This window comes from Mesoplodon mirus (genome assembly GCF_964341445.2).
Source record: "Mesoplodon mirus genome assembly, chromosome: 6".
NCBI classification, from domain to species: domain Eukaryota; kingdom Metazoa; phylum Chordata; class Mammalia; order Artiodactyla; family Ziphiidae; genus Mesoplodon; species Mesoplodon mirus.
In genome coordinates this window covers 26,743,370-26,763,931 of record NC_138982.1, presented here as the reverse complement: position 1 = coordinate 26,763,931, position 20,562 = coordinate 26,743,370, and the positions used below count along the sequence as shown (strand labels likewise).

General features: G+C 36.9%; 1 protein-coding gene across 1 annotated transcript; it reads right to left on the bottom strand.

Moving 5' to 3' along the window:
* Positions 1-84: 84 nt before the first annotated feature.
* PP2D1 (protein phosphatase 2C like domain containing 1) lies at positions 85-16,698 on the bottom strand (the record flags this gene model as incomplete). Its single annotated transcript, XM_082624302.1, has 2 exons — positions 85-931; positions 15,711-16,698. The coding sequence occupies 2 exons, from the start codon at positions 16,696-16,698 to the stop codon at positions 123-125; spliced, it is 1,797 nt and encodes a 598-aa protein (XP_082480428.1). The 3' UTR covers positions 85-122.
* Between the last annotated feature and the right edge of the window lie 3,864 nt (positions 16,699-20,562).

The following is a 20,562-nucleotide window of genomic DNA, read 5'->3' as shown; positions in this document are numbered from 1 at the left end:
AACATATATAAATGGTACTGTATAACCCACAATCTGCTTTTATATTTCCTTTACTACATTCTTAAAAATGATTTGTGTGGTGTTGATGTTATCCTAGCATCTGGTTCACTGAAGAATTGTCTTCATGTTTTTGCTCTCTGGAGATACTCGCTTCCATTGAAAAGTGTGACCATGACTGTAATGTTGTCTCTGGAGCCAGCCGCCAAAGCAGCACTTACAAGTTCATGGCTGATATACTCGGCAGCACCTCCATAGAAACTCTTAGTGCATGATCCTTTCTCTTTTTCACTTGAGTCTTTTGGCACACCGTCTACACTGGTTGGTCCATCAGTTTCTTTCTCACTGCAAGGATCACGCTTAGTCATTTTTGGTGGAAATGTTCCTGTATTTTTAAGGTTACGAATAGAATATTTTGAATCTGACAAATTTTCTTTTGAATTTATAGTTGACACACGTTCTTCAGATTTGCACTGAAACACTATGTGGATGTTAGTTTCTGGTTTAGATGTGTTTTGTTCATCGATTGGGAAAAGCAGAGACCCTTTGGATGGTGACAATTTGTTTCCTGTGATAGAACACTTTGCTTCTTTATATACTTGAAAAGCTGTCATTGTCAGTGCAGTGACTTCCTTTGTATCCAGAACTTCCCAGAGTCCATTAGTAGCTAAGATAAGGAATTGACATAAGTCATCTATAGGCACAGAAATAGTTTGAGGTGCTGGAATAATGAATTTTTTCAGTTTGAGATTTCCATGAAATCCAAGTCCTCGTGTGGTTTTTATTTGCCCTTGTAGGAGCCCGTATGGTTCATGTGAACTAATTATTGCTCCATTCTGAAGTACTCTTCTTCTTTCATCTGTGTTTCGTGTAGTGTGTTCTTTGGTTAGGCAGAAGCCTTTCCCATTTCTGCATAAGACTGCTTGCACATTACCTAAAAGATTATTTTTAAAAATTGATCCTCGATATTTATAACCATTTATATCAAAGCATGCTGTTAACTTCATAAATAGAAATCAGGCCGCTTAAAAATATTTTTTAAATATATGTAGTATTGATATCATTATTAGAAGATTTGCAGTAATTCAGATTTCAAACTGGGGGGCTAATTTATTCCTCATGTTTAAGCAATTTAGTGTTTAAAATACTGAATTTAGTATTAAAATAATAAACTACAGATAATGAAAAATAAGTAAGTTTTTTATGAAGCAGATTCTGAGCGTTACATATTTGTAGAATCAAGAATTGAACTTTTTTTATAACCAACATATATTCCATAGAGCAGACATTTTAAAAATGTTTTAATAAATGCCTTTTCAATTAAAAATACAAACTTTGATTTTTTTCTAAGAGTGCAGTTTGGTAAATTTTTAACTGGTCAAAGTTAAAACCTGAATATATTATAGGTATGGGTGATTAAAAAATTAGAAAGCCACTGTTAATGCCCATCTTATTAGGTTTGTTATGTGTGTTAAAAAGAAATTAAGTCAGCCCCGTGAAGAAAAATAGGTGTTATTAATGTATTACATGGATAATAGCTAACCAACATTAAACCCTTTGATTGAAAACTGAGGTATTAAAAATCTGATTGTAGTTCATGATTCAGATGAACCTGTGATGTGTGCTTTATTAAAATCTTAAGAAAATCTGAACATAATGCTCTGAACAGATTGAAGGATGGTTGTATTACCAAAATTTTCTTTGTTATACAAAAAAAGACTGAGAATCTTTTAGTTTGTTAGGAAAAATTGACTTAAGTTTTTAGGAACATAATTGTATATTTATAATACCTATGAGAGTTAATATTGCTGGAATCATAGGCAAAATTTACGTTAGAATATTCTGATTTCAAACATGGCACCGTACCTGGAATCAGAATTTTGTTGTTGCAGGCCTTCATTTCTAATCCCCTAACGTTTTAGGTAAAGGGATTTAGGTTTCAGAAGGTAAGGTTCACACACCTAATATGTTGGACAGAGCCTGAGCTGGTGAAGCATTAGTGTCAGGCATAGAGTGAGCCTATTGGCTCATTTACATAATGGCAATTGTTAATATCTGAGCTATTGGATGGGACCAAAAGATGATTGTGTGGAAAATATTTTGGAAACCTGATAGCTGTATAAATGATAGTCCTCAAAACTGAATGACCTCTTTTATTTGTGGTTTGGTTATTAATATTTTCTATTAACTTTTTTGCCAGTCATTCTGTTTACACTCTGCAGAAATCAGTAAAATAATTCTTGACTTCTGTTGAGTTTTAAATTATTATTGTTACCAGCAAAGTAGCATGGGTTGGTATTGAACATGCCAACTGGGTAGACTGAATTGTTCTCTTAGGAGAAGATATGGTTCAGTTCCTCTTTTAAATTAGAAAATTTCTTTCTTTGTGTACCTACACATATAAATAGTGCGACCATAACTCTGGAAATACAGGGGTTCAAAATAATCAATCCACTGACTTCTAAATGTTTTATTTGCATGTGGCAAGCCAAAGCTCACTCAGCAAAAATAAAAAGCATTGTGTTTCTTCTGTGTGATTTGAAAAGCATTTAATATGATTATGTAGTTACAGTGGAAGGGTAATACATTGGTATTTTGATTTTAGTTGCCTGTGCAGAGAGCTTGATAAACATATCTTATGTACTACTCTTTGCCTTTTTTTTTTAATTGCTGTGCAACAGAGTAGGAAGTGCAATTTTCGTTGATTTTATTATTGTGAACATCCCTTAAGCTCAGCACAATAAAATTTTCTAGAAAATGAGGACAGTAAGTAATGGCTGCAGGTTTTGCCCTGCCATTGACTTGCTATCTGATTTGAGTTATTTAATTACTTGGACAGTTTATTCATGCTGATAAATGGTGCCTTCTGACTAACTCACATCCTTAACCTGTGTGAATTTGCATGAAGGAAGAAGAAAATGAAGGAGAAGTACCCAGTGTTTCTCAACTATTCGTGCATAGCTCAGGAAATAGAGGACAATAAGAGGCCCTGGAAGAGCATCAATGGAATAGACGTGGCGAAAAAGTGGATATGCAGAGTTAATAGTTCTATTTTCTGAACCTCGGGTTGCATATGCTGTCTGTCAGCTGCAATCGGGGTTGTTGAAAGTGGTTGTCTACATTAAGCTGAAAGCTAGAATAGAATAATGAACAAAGAGCTTCAAGGAAGTTGGGAAATTGGAGGGAGATTTAAAAATAACACTATATCCGTGTGTCTTGGAGAACTGAAGGAAGAGAGAGGAGCAAGACATGACAGTTTGAGACGTAGATTGGCTTTAAAGGGTTCCTGTAATATCTGTTTGGAAGAAATGGGAATAACTAAGCAGTGAACTGTGATGAAGAAGACCTTTACACAAAAACAATGAATCTGAGCATAAATAAGTATTCAAATTCCTAGACATAAAGTTACCAGTTTTCAGTAGTTGGAGAGATGGTGCTGTTCAGAAAAATGTTATCGAACAAAAGTGGAACCTGAAACTAACAACATTGTAAATCAACTGTACTCCAATTTAAAAAAAAAAAAGGAACAGTGTTACTGGAAGGGCAACATGTTTAAGGACATTAATGGGGACTAAAATGAACTGCTTTGAGATGATATTTAATTTAAGCCTTTTTAAGGTGACACGTATGGGGGCTTCCCTGGTGGCGCAGTGGTTAAGAATCCGCCTGCCAATGTAGGGGACATGGGTTCGAGCCCTGCGCCAAGAAGATCCCACATGCTGTGGAGCAACTAAGCCTGTGCGCCACACTACTGAGCCTGCTCTAGAGCCCACGAGCCACAACTACTGAAGCCCGTGTGCCTGGAGCCCGTGCACCGCAACGAGTAGCCCCCACTCACCACAACTAGAGAAAGCCTGTGCGCAGCAACAAAGACCCAACTCAGCAATAAAATAAATAAATAATAAAATAGATGACACGTATAGTCAGGCAAAGTGTTCCTTATGCAGAAGGCAATGACTGCCTTCTGCAATTGCTGGGTTGTCTCTGGTTTGTGAAAAGGAGTGTCCCTGTCAACTTCAGAATGACCTCTAGAATCAATCCCAAACGGAACTCAAGATCTGAATGGGCAAGATCTTTCTTTTTTTTTTTTTTTCCCAGATGGGGCCATGAAGGTCATTTAAACGGAAGTTTTAGGAAAGGACTGGAAGAAAGAGTAAGAGAAATGTTATACGGTGGTGAGAAAAGGAAACATCCCGAGGATGCATGAGTGCCCTGGATAAAAAGATGGCTTGGCTTAGAAGCAGCAGCATGGGGAAGAGGAAAGACTTGAGAGCTTGATACTTGGGACTTCAATCCCAGTTTTGTCTGTGTGACTTTCATTAAGTCACTTTATTTCCGTGAGTAACAGTTTACCACCTGCAATATTTTTTGTCAAGTTTAAGAAGGTAACTTAATAAGTAGACACTTAACAAAGGTTATTTTCTTTTGTGTTCCATGAAGGGGGAAAGCAGGTGAAGAGAGTCTATCCAAAAGAGATTGAGATGAAGCTATGAATGTTTCATTTCAGACCCATTTAAAAAAAACTACAAGAAAATCCTTACAAAGAGTTATAGGCTTAAGGGAGTAGGGAGCAGGAACTTGGAACTTGGGAAATGAGGAAATAGTTATTGGACAAAGAAAAAGGAGCAGTTGAAAAGCAGCATAAACAAACTAAGGAAAATTTAAACCCTAGTGAAGTATCCCTAAAATGGAAGCATAGTAGAAATACCTGTAGATGAGGTTAGGAAAACAACTTATATCCAGTTTTTTCAGGATTCTAATTTTGGCAAAAGAGGCTGAAATTGTATGCATGGGTGCCATGTGTTGACTCTTCCTACTGGTGATTAGCATTAGAGCCTTATTGATGTGGAGCTAGTTTTCACTGTATGTTCAAAAGATTCCTTTGATTGTTTTGTAAGATGTGTGAGCATGAAACTCAAGTTCACCATTTTCTGACTGGAGCCTAACAGTACTTCACACATCAGTCTCAACTATCTGTCAAATATTTGTTGATTATATTCTCAGAATCCAGTTTGTATATATGTGAGTCCACATATATACAAACCAACATACCCCAAAAAAGGGAGATGGGGGAAGGAAAAGTCTATAAAAGGTCAGTGTCATTTAAGAATATGTGTGTGTGTGTGTGTGTGTGTGTATTTTTTTTTTTACCCCCTGCTTAAGATAAGGTGATTCTGGAGTTGAATTAGGTTTTAGGGGAAAAAGATGGGGCTGGAAGTAATTTTAAAAGCAACTTATTTAACCACTAAGGACAATCACATCTAGATAGGAAAATCACAACAAATTAAAAGATCTGCAAACACAGCCTCAGTTGTGAATGAGGAAGGTGAAGACACATAAGAATGAAGGGACACCTTAGAAACAGGAAGCTGCTGGTGTTCATTTGAAGTAATAGACTAAAGGACATGGGTTCTGGCTCACTAATGATATAACCATATATAATAAGGCTTTGGTGAGCCTCAAGCTTCTATTAAAATGGGATTATTCTTACCTCACAGGTTGTGAAGATTAGATAAAGGAGTCATTGGTAACCTTGAGAAGAAGAGAGAAGAAAGGGGACTTGAGGAACAAAGAATTGTGAGTAATAGGGAAGTAGTGGGTAAATTCATGCTTGGCCTCTGGATCCAGAGTGAGCTCACAGGACAGAGAACAAGGACACTAGGGAAAAAACGTAGTTTCTGGGGCCTCATTAAAAGAAGGTATTAACAAATATATATAATCTAGACATAAAGATAGTGGAATAGCAGATAAACTAAAACACTCAAATATTACAAAGGAGAAGTAATGTGCCATTGTGGGTCTTGGATTGACTTCCACTGAGAATAGGAAAATATCCTGGATAATGTATATACTTTTAAGTCATATACATTGATGAGCTAGTAAGAAAGTAAAGAATTCTCCTGTCAAAAGAATAATGGCTGAATCCCAGAGTATGCCAAGAGCAAAAGCCAGTTTTTACCTGAGAGCATTTATTGAGCTGAATAAATGAGCTTAGACTTTTCACGGGGTTATGGAACAGGAAACAAAACCTAGGGCTTGTTCAAGGTGGGGAAAACTAGTGGTTCTCCCCAACAAAGCTAGGAGCCCAAAGAACCACGCCCTCACTGAAACACTGAACCGAAAATAAATATATGCCTCTCACCCACCACACAGACTGCCAGAATAATGGACTATTTCAAACTGATGCTGAACAGTGGAGGAAAGAAATATGGCCTTGCAAACACCTTGATTTTGGTCAACTAGCCTCCAGAACTGTGAGAATGGATTTTCGTTGTTTTAAGCTGCCATGTTTCGGCTAATTTGTTATGGCAGCCCTAAGAAACTAGAACATCAAGCATGCAAATAAGTAGGGAAATACTACCCGTAATAAAATGAAAAATCAATTAAAACCAGCCCAGAATTGATGCAGATGTTGGAATTAGTAGGCAAGAACTCTCAATGTTATAAGTGCATTGCCTGTGTTCAAAAAGTTAAATACGGACATGGAAGATAATTTTAAAAATCAAACTTCTGAAGATGAAAAATACAAAATTTAAAATGAACAGATTCAATATTGCAGAAGAAAAGATTAGATATTGCAGAGTAAGGATCTCTGAAAATCTACTCAGTAAAAGGAATGAGAGCACGGGCAAAAATTGTTAAAGTCAACTTTTCTAAAATGCTGGAAATTAACCAAAGGCTTGCAAAAACCTGAGAAACATTGAAGAGAAACAGTTTAAAGTAGGTAAAACCAAGTGGTCATCATGGCCTTGTAACCTGGCCTACTTCCAACCACTTCTCTTCAGCTCTGCAGTAGCCTTGAAAACCAAACATTTTATAGTGATGCTAGCTCTGCAATCAACAGTCTAGCAGCCTCTGCAGGAGAAAAGATGGCTTTAGACCTCCCTAAAAATATCTATCCCCGGAGAATTGTCATTATGTGAACTATCTTGCAAGTCCCTGAAGAAAGCTCCATTCTCAAATCTTGTCATCATTTGACTTGACTCAGAGCTTACTCTATGCAAATAACTCATCCTCAATGTGTTTGCCAAAAATAATCAGCAGCAATTGTTTAAAATCACACTTGCCTGAGGCCGTGAAAGCATCTGGGGATGACAAGAGGCTGACCCCCCAAAAAGTATAAGAAAGAGCTGAGGAATGAAAACCTATAGAGGGTTTTGAAAAGCTCAAACATACTCCTGGGGAAACAGAGGGCATGCACGTGTGCAGGCTGTATACATGCCCAGGACCTGAACAAGACTTAATTTCTCACCTATGACTAATCTTGATGATTAACCCAAGTAGGAAGTAAAAGCATAGAGTTGTAAACTGACTGCCATTTTTTACAAGACAAGCCTCAAAAAAGACAGAGCCTCAGCAAAGACTGGAAGACATGCATATTAGTAGTAGGTATTTAAGGAAATCTCCATCTAGTCCTTAGCTGAACACTAAGATAACCAACCAAGCAGAGACATTGTGTCTGCACATGATAGAATATAGACTCTACAGAATTAGTTCATAAAAGTCACAAAACAAACAGTAACAACAACAAACCCTGGAGAGGGAGGACATCTATATTATTTTAAATGTCCAGTTTTCAACAAAAAAAGAATAATGAGAGAGTAATGAAACATAGTAATGCAAGCATAGCCCATATACAGGAAAGAAAGTAAGTCAATAGAAGCTGTCCATGAGGAAGTCTAAGCATTAGAATTAACTGGACAAAAAATGTTTTTAAATTTATCAATATGTTTAAAGGAAAATGGGGCTAAAAATTAAAGGAAAGCATGAGAACAATGATCCACCAAACTAGAGACTATCAATAAAGAGATGGAAATTATAACAAAGAAGCACGAAATTCTGGAGTTGAAAAGTACAATGTCTTAAACAAAAAATTCACTAGAATGAGCTCAGCATCAGGTTTGATCTGGCAGAAGAATCAGCAAACTTGATTGATAAATTGAGATTATCCAGTCTGAAGAATAGGGAAAAAAAAAAAAGAATGAAGTAAAGTGAACATCATCACAGAGACTTGTGGGACACCACCACCAAGTATACCAACATATGCATAATGGAAGGAGAAGACAGAAGTGGGAAAAAAAAAGAATATTTGAAGAACTAATAGCCAAAAACTTCCCAAATTGGAATAAAAACATACGAGAAGCTCAACAGACTCCAAAGAGTATAAACTAGAAGTCAGTACTTACATACATCATAGTCAAACTGTCAAAAGACAAAGAGAAAGAAAGAATAATGAAAGTAGAATGAGAAAAGTGGTTCATTACATACAGCCAAGGCATACTCAATAAGATCAACAATTATGTCTCATCAGAAACCATGGAGGCTAGATGGAAATGTGATGATATTCAAAATGCAAAACTATCCTTTTAAAAATGAAGAAATTAACACATTCCCAGTTAAAAAAGACTGAGAAGATTCATTATTAGCAGACTTTCCATACAAGAAATACTTAAGGGAGTCCTTCAGGCAAAAATGAAAACACTAGACTGTAACTCAAACCCATACAAAAAAAGAAAGGTAACTACAATTGTCTTTCGGAATCTGGGGAGCACTATTCTAGGACACACAACAGATCTGTGGATATTCAAGTCCAATAGCCCTCCATATCTGCAGTTCCACATTCACAGATTCAATCAACCATGGATTGTGTAATAGTGTGTTTACTATTGAAAATATTCTGCATATAAGTGGACCCACACAGTTCAAACTCATGTTGTTCAGGAGTCAACTGTATATCGGTAAATATAAAGCAGTAAAAAATGTATTTTACTTTTAACACTTTTATTATCCTGTCTTATTTAGAAGAAAGCTGCATAAAACAGTAATATAAAACTTTATAGGCTTGTAATGTGTAAACATGTAATTCTATAAAGTAAAAAGAAGGCTGCAGGAAATAGAGCTATATTGGAGCAAAGATGCCACATATATCTTTTGAAATTAAGTTGGCATTAATGCAAGCCAAATTGTTTTTAACTTAAGATTTTATTATAATCCTCAGAATAGCCACAAAAAATATATATATTTTAAAAATATATAGTAAAAGGGGGCATCCCTGGTGGCGCAGTGGTTGAGAGTCCACCTGCTGATGCAGGGTAGATGGGTTCGTGCCCCAGTGCGGGAAGATCCCACATGCCGTGGAGCGGCTGGGCCCGTGAGCCATGGCTGCTGAGCCTGTGCATCCGGAGCCTTGCTCCGCAATGGGAGAGGCCACAACAGTGAGGCCACAACAGTTTCTTTGACTATATATATATAGTAAAAGAAATACAGGAAATAAAATGATGTACTAGAAACTATCTAATACAAAATACTCTAATAATCATCAAGAAAAAGAGGGAGGGGACTCAAATCAGTAAAATTAGAAATGAAAAAGGAGAATTTACAACAGACACTGCAGAAACACAAAGCATCCTAAGAGACTACTACAAGCAACTCTATGCCAAAAAATGGACAACCTGGAAGAAATGGACAAATTCTTAGAAAGGTATAACTTCCCAAGACTGAACCAGGAAGAAATAGAAAACATGAACAGACCAATCACAAGTAATGAAATTGAAACAGTGATTAAAAACCTTCCAAGAAACAAAAGTCCAGGACCAGATGGCTTCACAGGTGAATTCTATCAAATATTTAGAGAAGAGCTAACAGCCATCCTTCTCAAACTCTTCGAAAAAATTGCAGAGGAAGGAACACTCCCAAACTCATTCTAAGAGGCCACCATCACCCTGATAGCAAAACCAGACAAAGATACTACAAAAAAAGATTACAGACCAATATCACTGATGAATACAGATGCAAAAATCCTCAACAAACTACTAGCAAACAGAATCCAACAACACATTAAAAGGATCATACACCATGATCAAGTGAGATTTATCCCAGGGATGCAAGGATTCTTTTTTTTTTTTTTTTTTTTTGCGGTACGCGAGCCACTCACTGTTGTGGCCTCTCCCATTGAGGAGCACAGGCTCCGGACGCGCAGGCTCAGCGGCCGTGGCTCAAGGGCCCAGCCGCTCCGCGGCATGTGGGATCCTCCCGAACCGGGGCACAAACCCATGTCCCCTGCATTGGCAGGCGTACTCTCAACCACTGCGCCACCAGGGAAGCCCCAAGGATTCTTCAGTATACACAAATCAATCAATGTGATACACCATATTAACAAATTGAAGAAGAAGAACCATATGATCATCTCAATAGATGTAGAAAAACTTTTGACAAAATTCAACACCCATTTATGATAAAAACTCTCCAGAAAGTGCACATAGAGGGAACCTACCTCAACATAATAAAGGCCATATATGACAAAGCCACAGCAAACATCATTCTCAATGGTGAAAAACTGAAAGCATTTCCTCTAAGATCAGGAACAAGACAAGGATGTCCACTCTCACCATTATTATTCAACATAGTTTTGGAAGTCCTAGCCATGGCAATCAGAGAAGAAAAAGAAATAAGAGGAATACAAATTTGAAAAGAAGAAGTAAAACTGTCACTGTTTGCAGATGACATGATACTATACATAGAGAATCCTAAAAATGCCACCAGAAAACTACTAGAGCTAATCAATGAATTTGGTAAAGTTGCAGGATACAAAACTAATGCACAGAAATATCTTACATTCTTATACTCTAATGATGAAAAATCAGAAAGAGAAATTAAGGAAACACTCCCATTTACCATTGCAACAAAAAGAATAAACCTACCTAGGGAGACAAAAGGGATAAACTTACCTAGGGAGACAAAAGACCTGTATGCAGAAAACTATAAGACACTGATGAAAGCAATTAAAGGTGATACAAAGAGATGGAGAGATATACCATGTTCTTGGATTGGAAGAATCAATATTGTGAAAATGATTATACTATCCAAAGCAATCTACAGATTTAATGCAATCCCTATCAAATTGCCAATGGCATTTTTTTCTGCACTAGAACAAAAAATCTTAAAATTTGTATGGAGACACTAAAGACCCCGAATAGCCAAAGCAGTCTTGAGGGAAAAAAACGGAGCTGGAGGAATCAGACTCCCTGACTTCAGACTATACTGCAAAGCTACAGTAATCAAGACAATATTGTACTGGCACAAAAACAGAAATATAGATCAATGGAACAAGGTAAAAAGCCCAGAGATAAACCCATGCACCTATGGTCAACTAATCTATGACAAAGGAGGCAACGATATACAATGGAGAAAGACAGTCTCTTCAATAAGTGGTGAAGGGAAAACTGGACAGCTACATGTAAGAGAATGAAATTAGAACACTCCCTAACACTATACACAAAAATAAACTCAAAATGGATTAGCGACCTAAACATAAGACCAGACACTATAAAACTCTTAGAGGAAAACATAGGAAGAACACTCTTTGACATAAATCACAGTAGGATTGTCTTTGATCCACCTCCTAGAGTAATGGAAATAAAAACAAAAATAAAAAAATGGGACCTAATGTAACTTCAAAGCTTTTGCACAGCAAAGGAAACCATAAACAAGAAGAAAAGACAACCCTAAGAATGGGAGAAAATATTTGCCAATAAATCATTGGACAAAGGATTAATCTCCAAAATATATAAACAGCTCATGCAGCTCAATATTAAAGAAGCAAACAACCCAATCCAAAAATGGGCAGAAGACCTAAATAGACATTTCTCCAAAGAAGACATACAACTGGCCAAGAAGCACATGAAAAGTTGCTCAACCTCACTAATTATTAGAGAAATGCAAAGCAAAACTACAATGAGGTATCACCTCACACGAGTTAGAATGGGCATCATCAGAAAATCTACAAACAACAAATGCTGGAGAGGGTGTGGAGAAAAGGGGACCATCTTGCACTGTTGGTGGGAATGTAAATTGATACAGCCACTATGGAGAACAGTATGAAGGTTCCTTAAAAAACTAAAAATGGAATTACCATATGATCCAGCGATCTCACTACTGGGCATATACCCAGAGAAAACCATAATTCAAAAAGAGAAACCATAATTCAAAAAGAGAAACCATAATTCAAAAAGACACATGCACCGCAGTGTTCATTGCAGCACTATTTACAATAGCCAGGTCATGGAACTAACCTAAATGCCCATCGACAGACGAATGGATAAAGAAGATGTGATACATATATACAATGGAATATTACTCAGCCGTAAAAAGGAACGAAATTGAGTCATTTGTTGAGATGTGGATGGATCTAGAGACTGTCATACAGAGTGAAGTAAGTCAGAAAGAGAAAAACAAATATCGTATATTAACACATGTATGTGGAACCTAGAAAAATGGTACTGATGAACTGGTTTGCAGGACAGAAATTGAGACACAGATGTAGAGAACAAACACATGAACACCAAGGGGGGAAAGCGGCGGGGAGTGGGGGAGTTGGTGTGATGAATTGGGAGCTTGGGATTGACATGTATACACTGATATGTATAAAATGGATGACTAATAAGAACCTGCTGTATAAAAATATATATAAAATTAAATACAAAGAAAAGGATGACTAATCTTAGTTGAGAAAAAAAAAGAAAGCAGTAATAGAGAAATAGAAAAACAAAAGATATATATATATAGAAAACAAACAGCAAAATGTCTGACATATATCCTACCCTATAATTAATTACCTTAAATGTAAATGAATTAAATACTTGAATCAAAAGGCAAAGTTTAGCAGAATGGAAAAACAAATAAACAAACATGGTGGCTGGCTGAATAAAATCCCCAAAGATATCAGAACCTCATCTCTGGAGCCTGTAACTATTACCTTATATGGCAAAGACTTTGAAGATGTGATTAATGATCCTGAGATGCTTAACACTGGATTGTCTGGGTGGGTTCTAAATTCAACCACAAGAGGGAGATTTGGCTACAGACACAGAAGGAGGAAATGTGCATATGGAGGCACATTTGAGATCAGAGTAATGTGGCCACAACCCAAGGCATACTGGCAGCCAAGCAGAAGGTGGAAGGAGCAAGGAACAAATTCTTTCCCACATCCTCTGGAGGGAGCACTGCCATGAAGACATTGGGCCAGTTATGCTGGTTTAGAACTTCTTGAACTGTAAGAGAATAAATTTCTGTTGTGTAAGCCACCAAATCTATGGTAAATTTATAACAGCAACCACAGTAAAGGAATACAAACAAGATCCAACTATATGTTCTCTAAGAAGACACTTGATTCAAAGATAAAAAGATGGGGAGAAAAGGCTGTATCAGTGAATATACTAAAAATCATTGAACTGTAGACTTTACCTGGATGAACTGTGTGCTTTGTGAGTTGTATCTCAATAAAGGTACTAAATATAAAATCACTGGGGAAAAGGATTTAAGGGATCAAATAAGAATCCCATATGTTTATAAGGAATTAGTGTGGTTAATTAGAAATATAAAAATTTGTGGTTTATTTGATGTTGTGAAAAAAGTGTAATTATGTATGCTGTATCAATATGTTTGAGTTTTAATCCTGTGAGGATTAACTGAAGTAAAATAAGACAGCACCAGGAGAAGTGATAAAATGCAATATAAATGAGAAGTGCTAAGAGCAAAAAGTCAAGAATGTCTGGAAGGATCTTTTTCCACATGCACAAATTCAACACTTATTCAATGACTGTATCACCACACTCATGTTTCATTATAAAGTGAGGTGGAGTTTTTTCTTGGTTTTAGTTCCAGAGTTGTGATGATACTGGTATTTGACAAATTTCAAACAAGAAAAATGAATTCCCTTGCTATCTTTATAGGTCTTGTTTTATAAAATACAAAACATGCCCTTGATAAATTTGTGTGAACATTTATTTTTTGCAACTCATTTAAATTACTTTCTTTTAGGAGCACTTTTGTATCATAAATCATGACCTCCCTTTCACAAGTTGGATTTTTCCCCCTACTTATTTGTTTCTATTAGAATGAAGGATGCCCTAATGAAAACATTTTAACACAGTTATGTATGTAAGCCTGTAAATTAGATCCAAAAAATGTTTGACCTGAAAATTAGAACCTGCCAAACAACAGTGGGCTTGGAAGTAATGAATCATAGTAAACTGAACATTTGATGATAGTGTCTACTTATTAAGTATCTCATATATTTTCCTTTAATTTCCCAGGAACCATGATATCAAATGCTATTTTCTAATAGAGCTTCAAAGTTCAAGGATATGGGTCTGTTCCCAGATTAGTCTGAAATCTGAAAACTCTCCATCCATGAAGTAGACCTGCTCTGAAGCACTTTGGAACCTCAGGGTAGGGCCTGAGAAATGGCAAATGCTCCAAGGAAATTGGCATTGCACTTGGCTCCGTGGTATTGCTTAATCTGGTGTTCTCATTTTGGGCTCACAACCAGAGTTAGATCAGAAACAGGCCGGCTTCCAGGGACCTTGACATTGTCATGGTCTTGGTGAGTATATCTGGCCCTGGTGTGGGCCAAAGTCCCACTCCCTGAGTCCCAGACTCCTCAGACTCTGGAAGCAATCCCCTTCAGAGGCAGTTTGATTTCCAGCTCCAATTCCTATTACCTCTGACACCTTGAACAAATAATTTCACCTCTCCGAGGTTCTATTTTCTCATCTGGACAATTGGGTCAACATCACTTAGAAATGGCGGCAGGGGTTGGGAAGGAGAACAGATATGGTTTAAGGGTCCAAACTTGCAATGAGCAGGAAATACGTCTTAGAGGTCTAATACACAATATTGGGAAGAGAGAGAACGTATATATTTTAATCATCAAACTTGCTAAGAGACTAGAACTTAATTTTTTCAACCACTATAAAGAAATGATGATTATGTAATGTGATAGAAATGGTAATTATCGCTACAATGGCAATCATGTTACAATATAAAAATGTATCAAATTAACATGTTGTGCTTCTTAAACTTACACAATGTTACATGTCGAATATATATATTTTTAAAAACAATACTTAGATATCTTTAGATATCAGAGTTCTTGGAAGACTACATGAGAAATTACTCTGTATGCAATATTCAGTAAGTGGACACTGTCATTAATAATAATTTTACCAAGGAAAGGGGTGGTGGAACCCTAGTTAAGCATCTCATGGAACTTGGGTTAACTTGGCTAAAACTCTTACCTCTGGGCTTTCCATTTTGGCAAGCTCCTTAGCTAGAACTTTAGCACAGCATGTCAAAAGAATTGCTTCTTGAAATAAAATTAAAAGAATCCAGCCAAAATTTTTGGAGAAGGAAATACACGCCTATAAAACTGAATCATGAACGATTGCGTTTCCTAAGATGAAATCGATGCAACTTGGCCAGTGAGCACAAGAGTGACCTGCTGCAAATATGTTAGTTACCAGAAAAACTGACCAGTTTGAGCAGCTATACTAACAACACTCAAAAAACTTTCCATTCTCCCGAAAAAGGAAAGTGTGGGAAATGTTTTGGTTTCATTCCGATCTGAGCAAATGTAATAGATTTGCTTTGCCTTTATCAATAGATGTGTTGCTACCCCATTTAGAAAACGTCATGTTTTGGTCACATTATTTCATATACGTGCCTCCTTGAGACATAATTACAATTCATTTTGTGCCTGCAAATCTACATTTAAACTGTGGTTATTGATCGTTTCTTAAATTGGTCAGTGAAATATCTAGGCACTAGTAAGTCATTAAATAATAGGTCACTAGATAATTCTGGAAGCAAGAGAGGTTTTGCTGCCAGGAATAAAACATGTTAAGGTGTAACCTGGTACCATTCAATATACATACCAGTGTTTGCAATATGTAGCACTCCAGAAATTATTTTCGGCATCCCCTGGAAAGGGACCAAAGCATCAAGGTCACTGAATCTTCTCCAAGACGTCTTAGCTTTGGGACTTTTAATGTTGCCTTCCAATATGCAAGTAACTGCAGAACAGCCGCTCCATCGAGCCCTGGACACTTCTTTCCTTCCAAGACGTAAAAGCCTGTCCATTCTCCAAAATGCTTTTGCAAAGGCTTTGTGTATGTTCTCATACTCACATTTCAATGCTTTTGTCTTCTTCTTTATGGAGGAGAAGGAGTCTTCTATAGCTCTGTAGTCTTCTCTAAACACTGTGTGAAAAGAATTGATTACTTTTTGCTCTTCAGGGGTCATTTCGTAGGAAGGATCAAGTCTGGAAAGTTGGTGGAGAAGTAAAACTGGGAGTTCCATTGAAGTCAAGTCTGCTGCCGAGGCACCGTGATGTCCATCAAACAAACCAAAAAAACACACATTGGGTTTGTTGCCAAAATTATTCACGACAGTGAATTTATCATTCATGTCAGCTCTCCATGTAGAATTCCTGTCTTCGCAAATGGCTGCTCCTTTAATTAATAGGTGACAGATTTTTTGAGGATATATTGAACTCTTGTGAATGTTATCAATAATCTTATAGTATGCTGGTATTTGTTTCTTCCAAAGGAGCTCAAAAGCATTATTAATGCTATGTAAGATTTTTTCAGTAAATGCAGAAGATGACAATAGTTTAGCAATGATGGACTGCCTCTGATCAGCAATCGCTGAGAGCCCTGGTTTCTTCTCACCCATCCACTGAAAGCCCAGTATAGCCAGAGCTACATGCTGCTTTTTATGGAGGAATATTCCAGGTAGGTCAATTTCATGCTTGCATATGGAACAGGGAAATGTGATCATCTCATTGTAGACCTGCACTTTGTGATGGTCTCGTCTTTTTCCTTTTAAAATGCTTTCTTCTCCATGTAAGTGGGACTCCCTCATCTGAATCATATGTCAGTTTTCTTGTGTACAATTGCCTTGATTTCCAAAACACTCTGCAAACAGGATAAAAGATATTTACATGCCTGGAATGATGCACTGAAAATCTCTTCAAGTAGGCCCCTATCTCTGCAATTTGCTTTGGCTCCTTGATATTTTATATCGGCCTAGAATATTCTTATTCCTCTTTCTGTGATTCCCCCCCCAAAACACATAGTAAGTACTTAAGGAATTGGTGATTGGCCTGTGTAGGCCCAAATGAAATTCGGCAAAATCTCCAGAAAGTCAGCTAGACCTCTAAGAACGAATACTCAGATAAATCAGCACAATATTTTATCTAGGCAAGTGAAGGTATATGCTTGAGATCTAGGAATGTGATTTCAAATATAAGCATAATTATTTTTGTATTCGATTTTGTCCTAATAATAAAATAATTTTATTTATATAATAATATTATATAAAGAAATATAATAATTTAAAAAACCCACTTTTGTCCTAATTAAAGAGTTCTCAAGAAAATGAATGGGATATGCCAAAACCAAGCAGAATGATGAAAAGAATGGATAGTAAGGACAGAATTTTTTAGGACTGCAAAGGGAAAGAGGTATGGCCTGAGGAAAGGAAAGGAGCTGGATGATACATTTCCAGAAAGCAGACACCCTTTCTTACACTCCTTCCTATCTGAAGCATCTACAACAGTACTCAGCACATGAAGCCATTTGTATCCATTTTTATGGGCAATTCCTAGGGCAAGAGATCTTTGAAAGGGCCTGTGGAGGTATGAGAGACCTGAAAAAAAATGCTTTGGTTACAAAATATTTTAAAACCTGAAAAATCAAAGTTAGTGATTTTAAATGTTTATGAAATGTGATATCTTAAAACCAGCTAACTTCCAGATGCAAACTAGTATTATATATATATAGGATGGATAGACAACAAGGTCCTAGTGTACAGCACAGGAAACTATATTCAGTATCCTGTGATAAACATAATGGAAAAGAATATGAAAAAGATATATGTATGTATAACTGAATCACTTTGCTGTACAGTAGAAATTAACACAACATTGTAAATCAACTATACTTCAATAAAATAAATTTTAAAAATGAAAACAAACTTATGGTTACCAAAGGGAAAAGGGGGTGGGGGGGATAAATTAGGAGTTTGGGATTAACAGATACAAACTACTATATATAAAATAGATAAACAACAAGGCCCTACTGTATAACACAGGGAACTATATTCAATATCCTGTGATAAACCCTAATGGAAAAGAATATTTAAAAAGTATACATATGTATAACTGAATTACTTTGCTGTACAGCAGAAACTTAACACAACATTGTAAATCAACCATACTTCAATTTAATTTTAAAAAATTAGCTAACTTCAACTCAACTCATATATGAATTGTATTTGATATGGGTATATTTAGTCTGCTCCTTTCCTTATGTGTATTTAATTCCCTGATGTGCACAACTCTATTGGATACAGCTACTCATCCCTACAGTAAAATTTCATTTACAAATTTCCACTTCATAAATGCTCATTGAACTATTAGCCTATTAGCAAGTTTCCCTGGCTTTGCCTCACCAACCAATTCTGGTTTCTTTTTTTGTTTTGTTTTTCTATTTTTAACTTTTTCTTTATTCAGTTATCTTAATTAAAACAGTATATTTTTTTAATGTTGTCTATAAAATGTACAAATATTTGGATTTAGCAGCAGAAAACCACCATAAGAATCTAAAAGAAACTTGTTTCTTTTTTAATGAAAAATTTTAAAATCACACAAAAATAGAAACATATAATGAGGCCCCATATACCCATCACCAGCTTCAACCATTACCAACATTTTTTCACTCTCGTTTCCTCTGTGTCCTCAGCCACATTATTTCATTTTACTCATTTTTACTGGAGTATTTTAAAGCAAATGCCCCAGTTCTATCAATCTCACTCATCGATATTTCAGTATTTAGTCAACATCCATTCACTTCTTCAATACCTACAACAGGCCAGCTACTGTGCAGCTACAGTGCAGCTTACGAATAAGGCTGGTGTCTTGCCCTTGAAGCTATGAGGGGAGGAGTCTGTAGTCCCACCCATGTGCTCATACAAAGAACCAGACAGGTCAGATGAAGCCAGAACAGAGCCCCATGACAGGGCTCAACCAGGGGCCCAAACTTCATCTGTCTAGGAATGGCACCATGACACTTGAGAAGCTGACCTAGAAAAATGCTCAGTTGAGAAAGAGGAGCAAGGGCTCCAAGGCCAAACCAAAGGGATGACCAGCTAGCAGGCAGAAGGCTGAAGAGGACCCAGACAAGGAGGCGGGCAGGCACACAGAGAAGTAGTGGAAAAAATGGGTACCGGCAAAGCTTTTCAGCTCTTCTGACCAAAATGTATATCAAATATTTTTAACTTGCTATTATTTGGTAATATTCATATAAAGGATACAGTTTTTCTGAGGCTTGTGGAACTGTTGGGATAATATATAAGGCATACCAATTCTATAGCTAGACCTAAAGTCATCAGATAAAAATAAAGTTATATCAGAATTTTATTTTCCTATATATAACCATAATACAACTCTCTCTCACATGGAGCCATTCTTAGAATGTAATGCATCTTCATATATTCGTTCATTCATTCAACAAACACTTGGATGTCTGCAATTTGCCAGGTACTGGTTTATCTGCTTGGGATAGAGATGTGAACGAAGGCATTTTCTGTAATGAAACTTATATTCTGATATGAAAGACAGACAATAAGTAAAGGAAACATGGAAACACATAATATCAGAGATAAGTACTATCATGAAAAATATAGCAGAATAAAAGTAGAGAGAGAGAGACAGAAGTCCTTTTTGTATAAGGCAGTCAGAGGAATATACCATTCCTCCACGTACATAGTCTAACAGGAAGCCAAAGTTTCATTTGATGACTAAGAAAGTGGAGGAAAAAGAAAACTGTAGATATAATTGTTCATTGACTACATTTGTTATCCAATACAAATGAAGAAACGTTACCTGAAAGTGCTATTAACTTCCATGTTCCTTTGGGATTGCCACCATCCTTTGCCCTCTCTTTACCACTTTTCCCAGCCTCTGTTCCTCCAACCTGGCTAGTGTTGGCAGTGGCAGGAGTGGAGGGGTGGGTGATAGTGGTGATGGATGCCGGCGGGAGGGTCCCCTGACCTGCTGGTGGACCTCTCTGCGTGGAATGTTTACTACATCACCTGGAACCTCAGTCAGAACTCACTCTATGATTCTGAAGAATTGTGAAGCAATAAGGTCACCAATTGTGTTAAGTAACAAACTTGTCTTTGAAATTTCTGAAAGAAGGATCATTCATTGAATAGCCTGCCTTATGCCTGCATAATAAGACTTAAAAAATGAAAAGAGAAAAAAAAAAGAAAAAAAATGAAAAGAGTGACTCTCAATTAATGTAGAGTTGTCTTCCCACTCAAGGGTAAGGTATCTCAAGCCATCTCTCCAGCTCTTCCTACCTGCCCTGGAGAGTCTCGCCATCCCCACTCCCATCCTGCCGCCCCAAGTCACTGCTTGAAAGGTACAGGCTTTTTGTTTTTTGGACTTTATTTCTTGAGGCTGACTTTATTCCTGGTCGATATCTTTAGTTCCTAGGTTCTTAATCCACAGTGGCCTTCCACTTTCTCACCCCAGGCCTGGATTAGAACTAGAGTCTTAGAACAGTTTGTTTGCATATTGAAGAAGATTGGACAAGCCCGACTCCTTACTGGACATCACCACGAGCACATATCCCAGTCAACCCCAAATTAACATGTCCAAAATGGAACTCACCACCTTTCCTCCAGAATCATCTCCCACCATTAACTTGGTTAGGTTAGAAA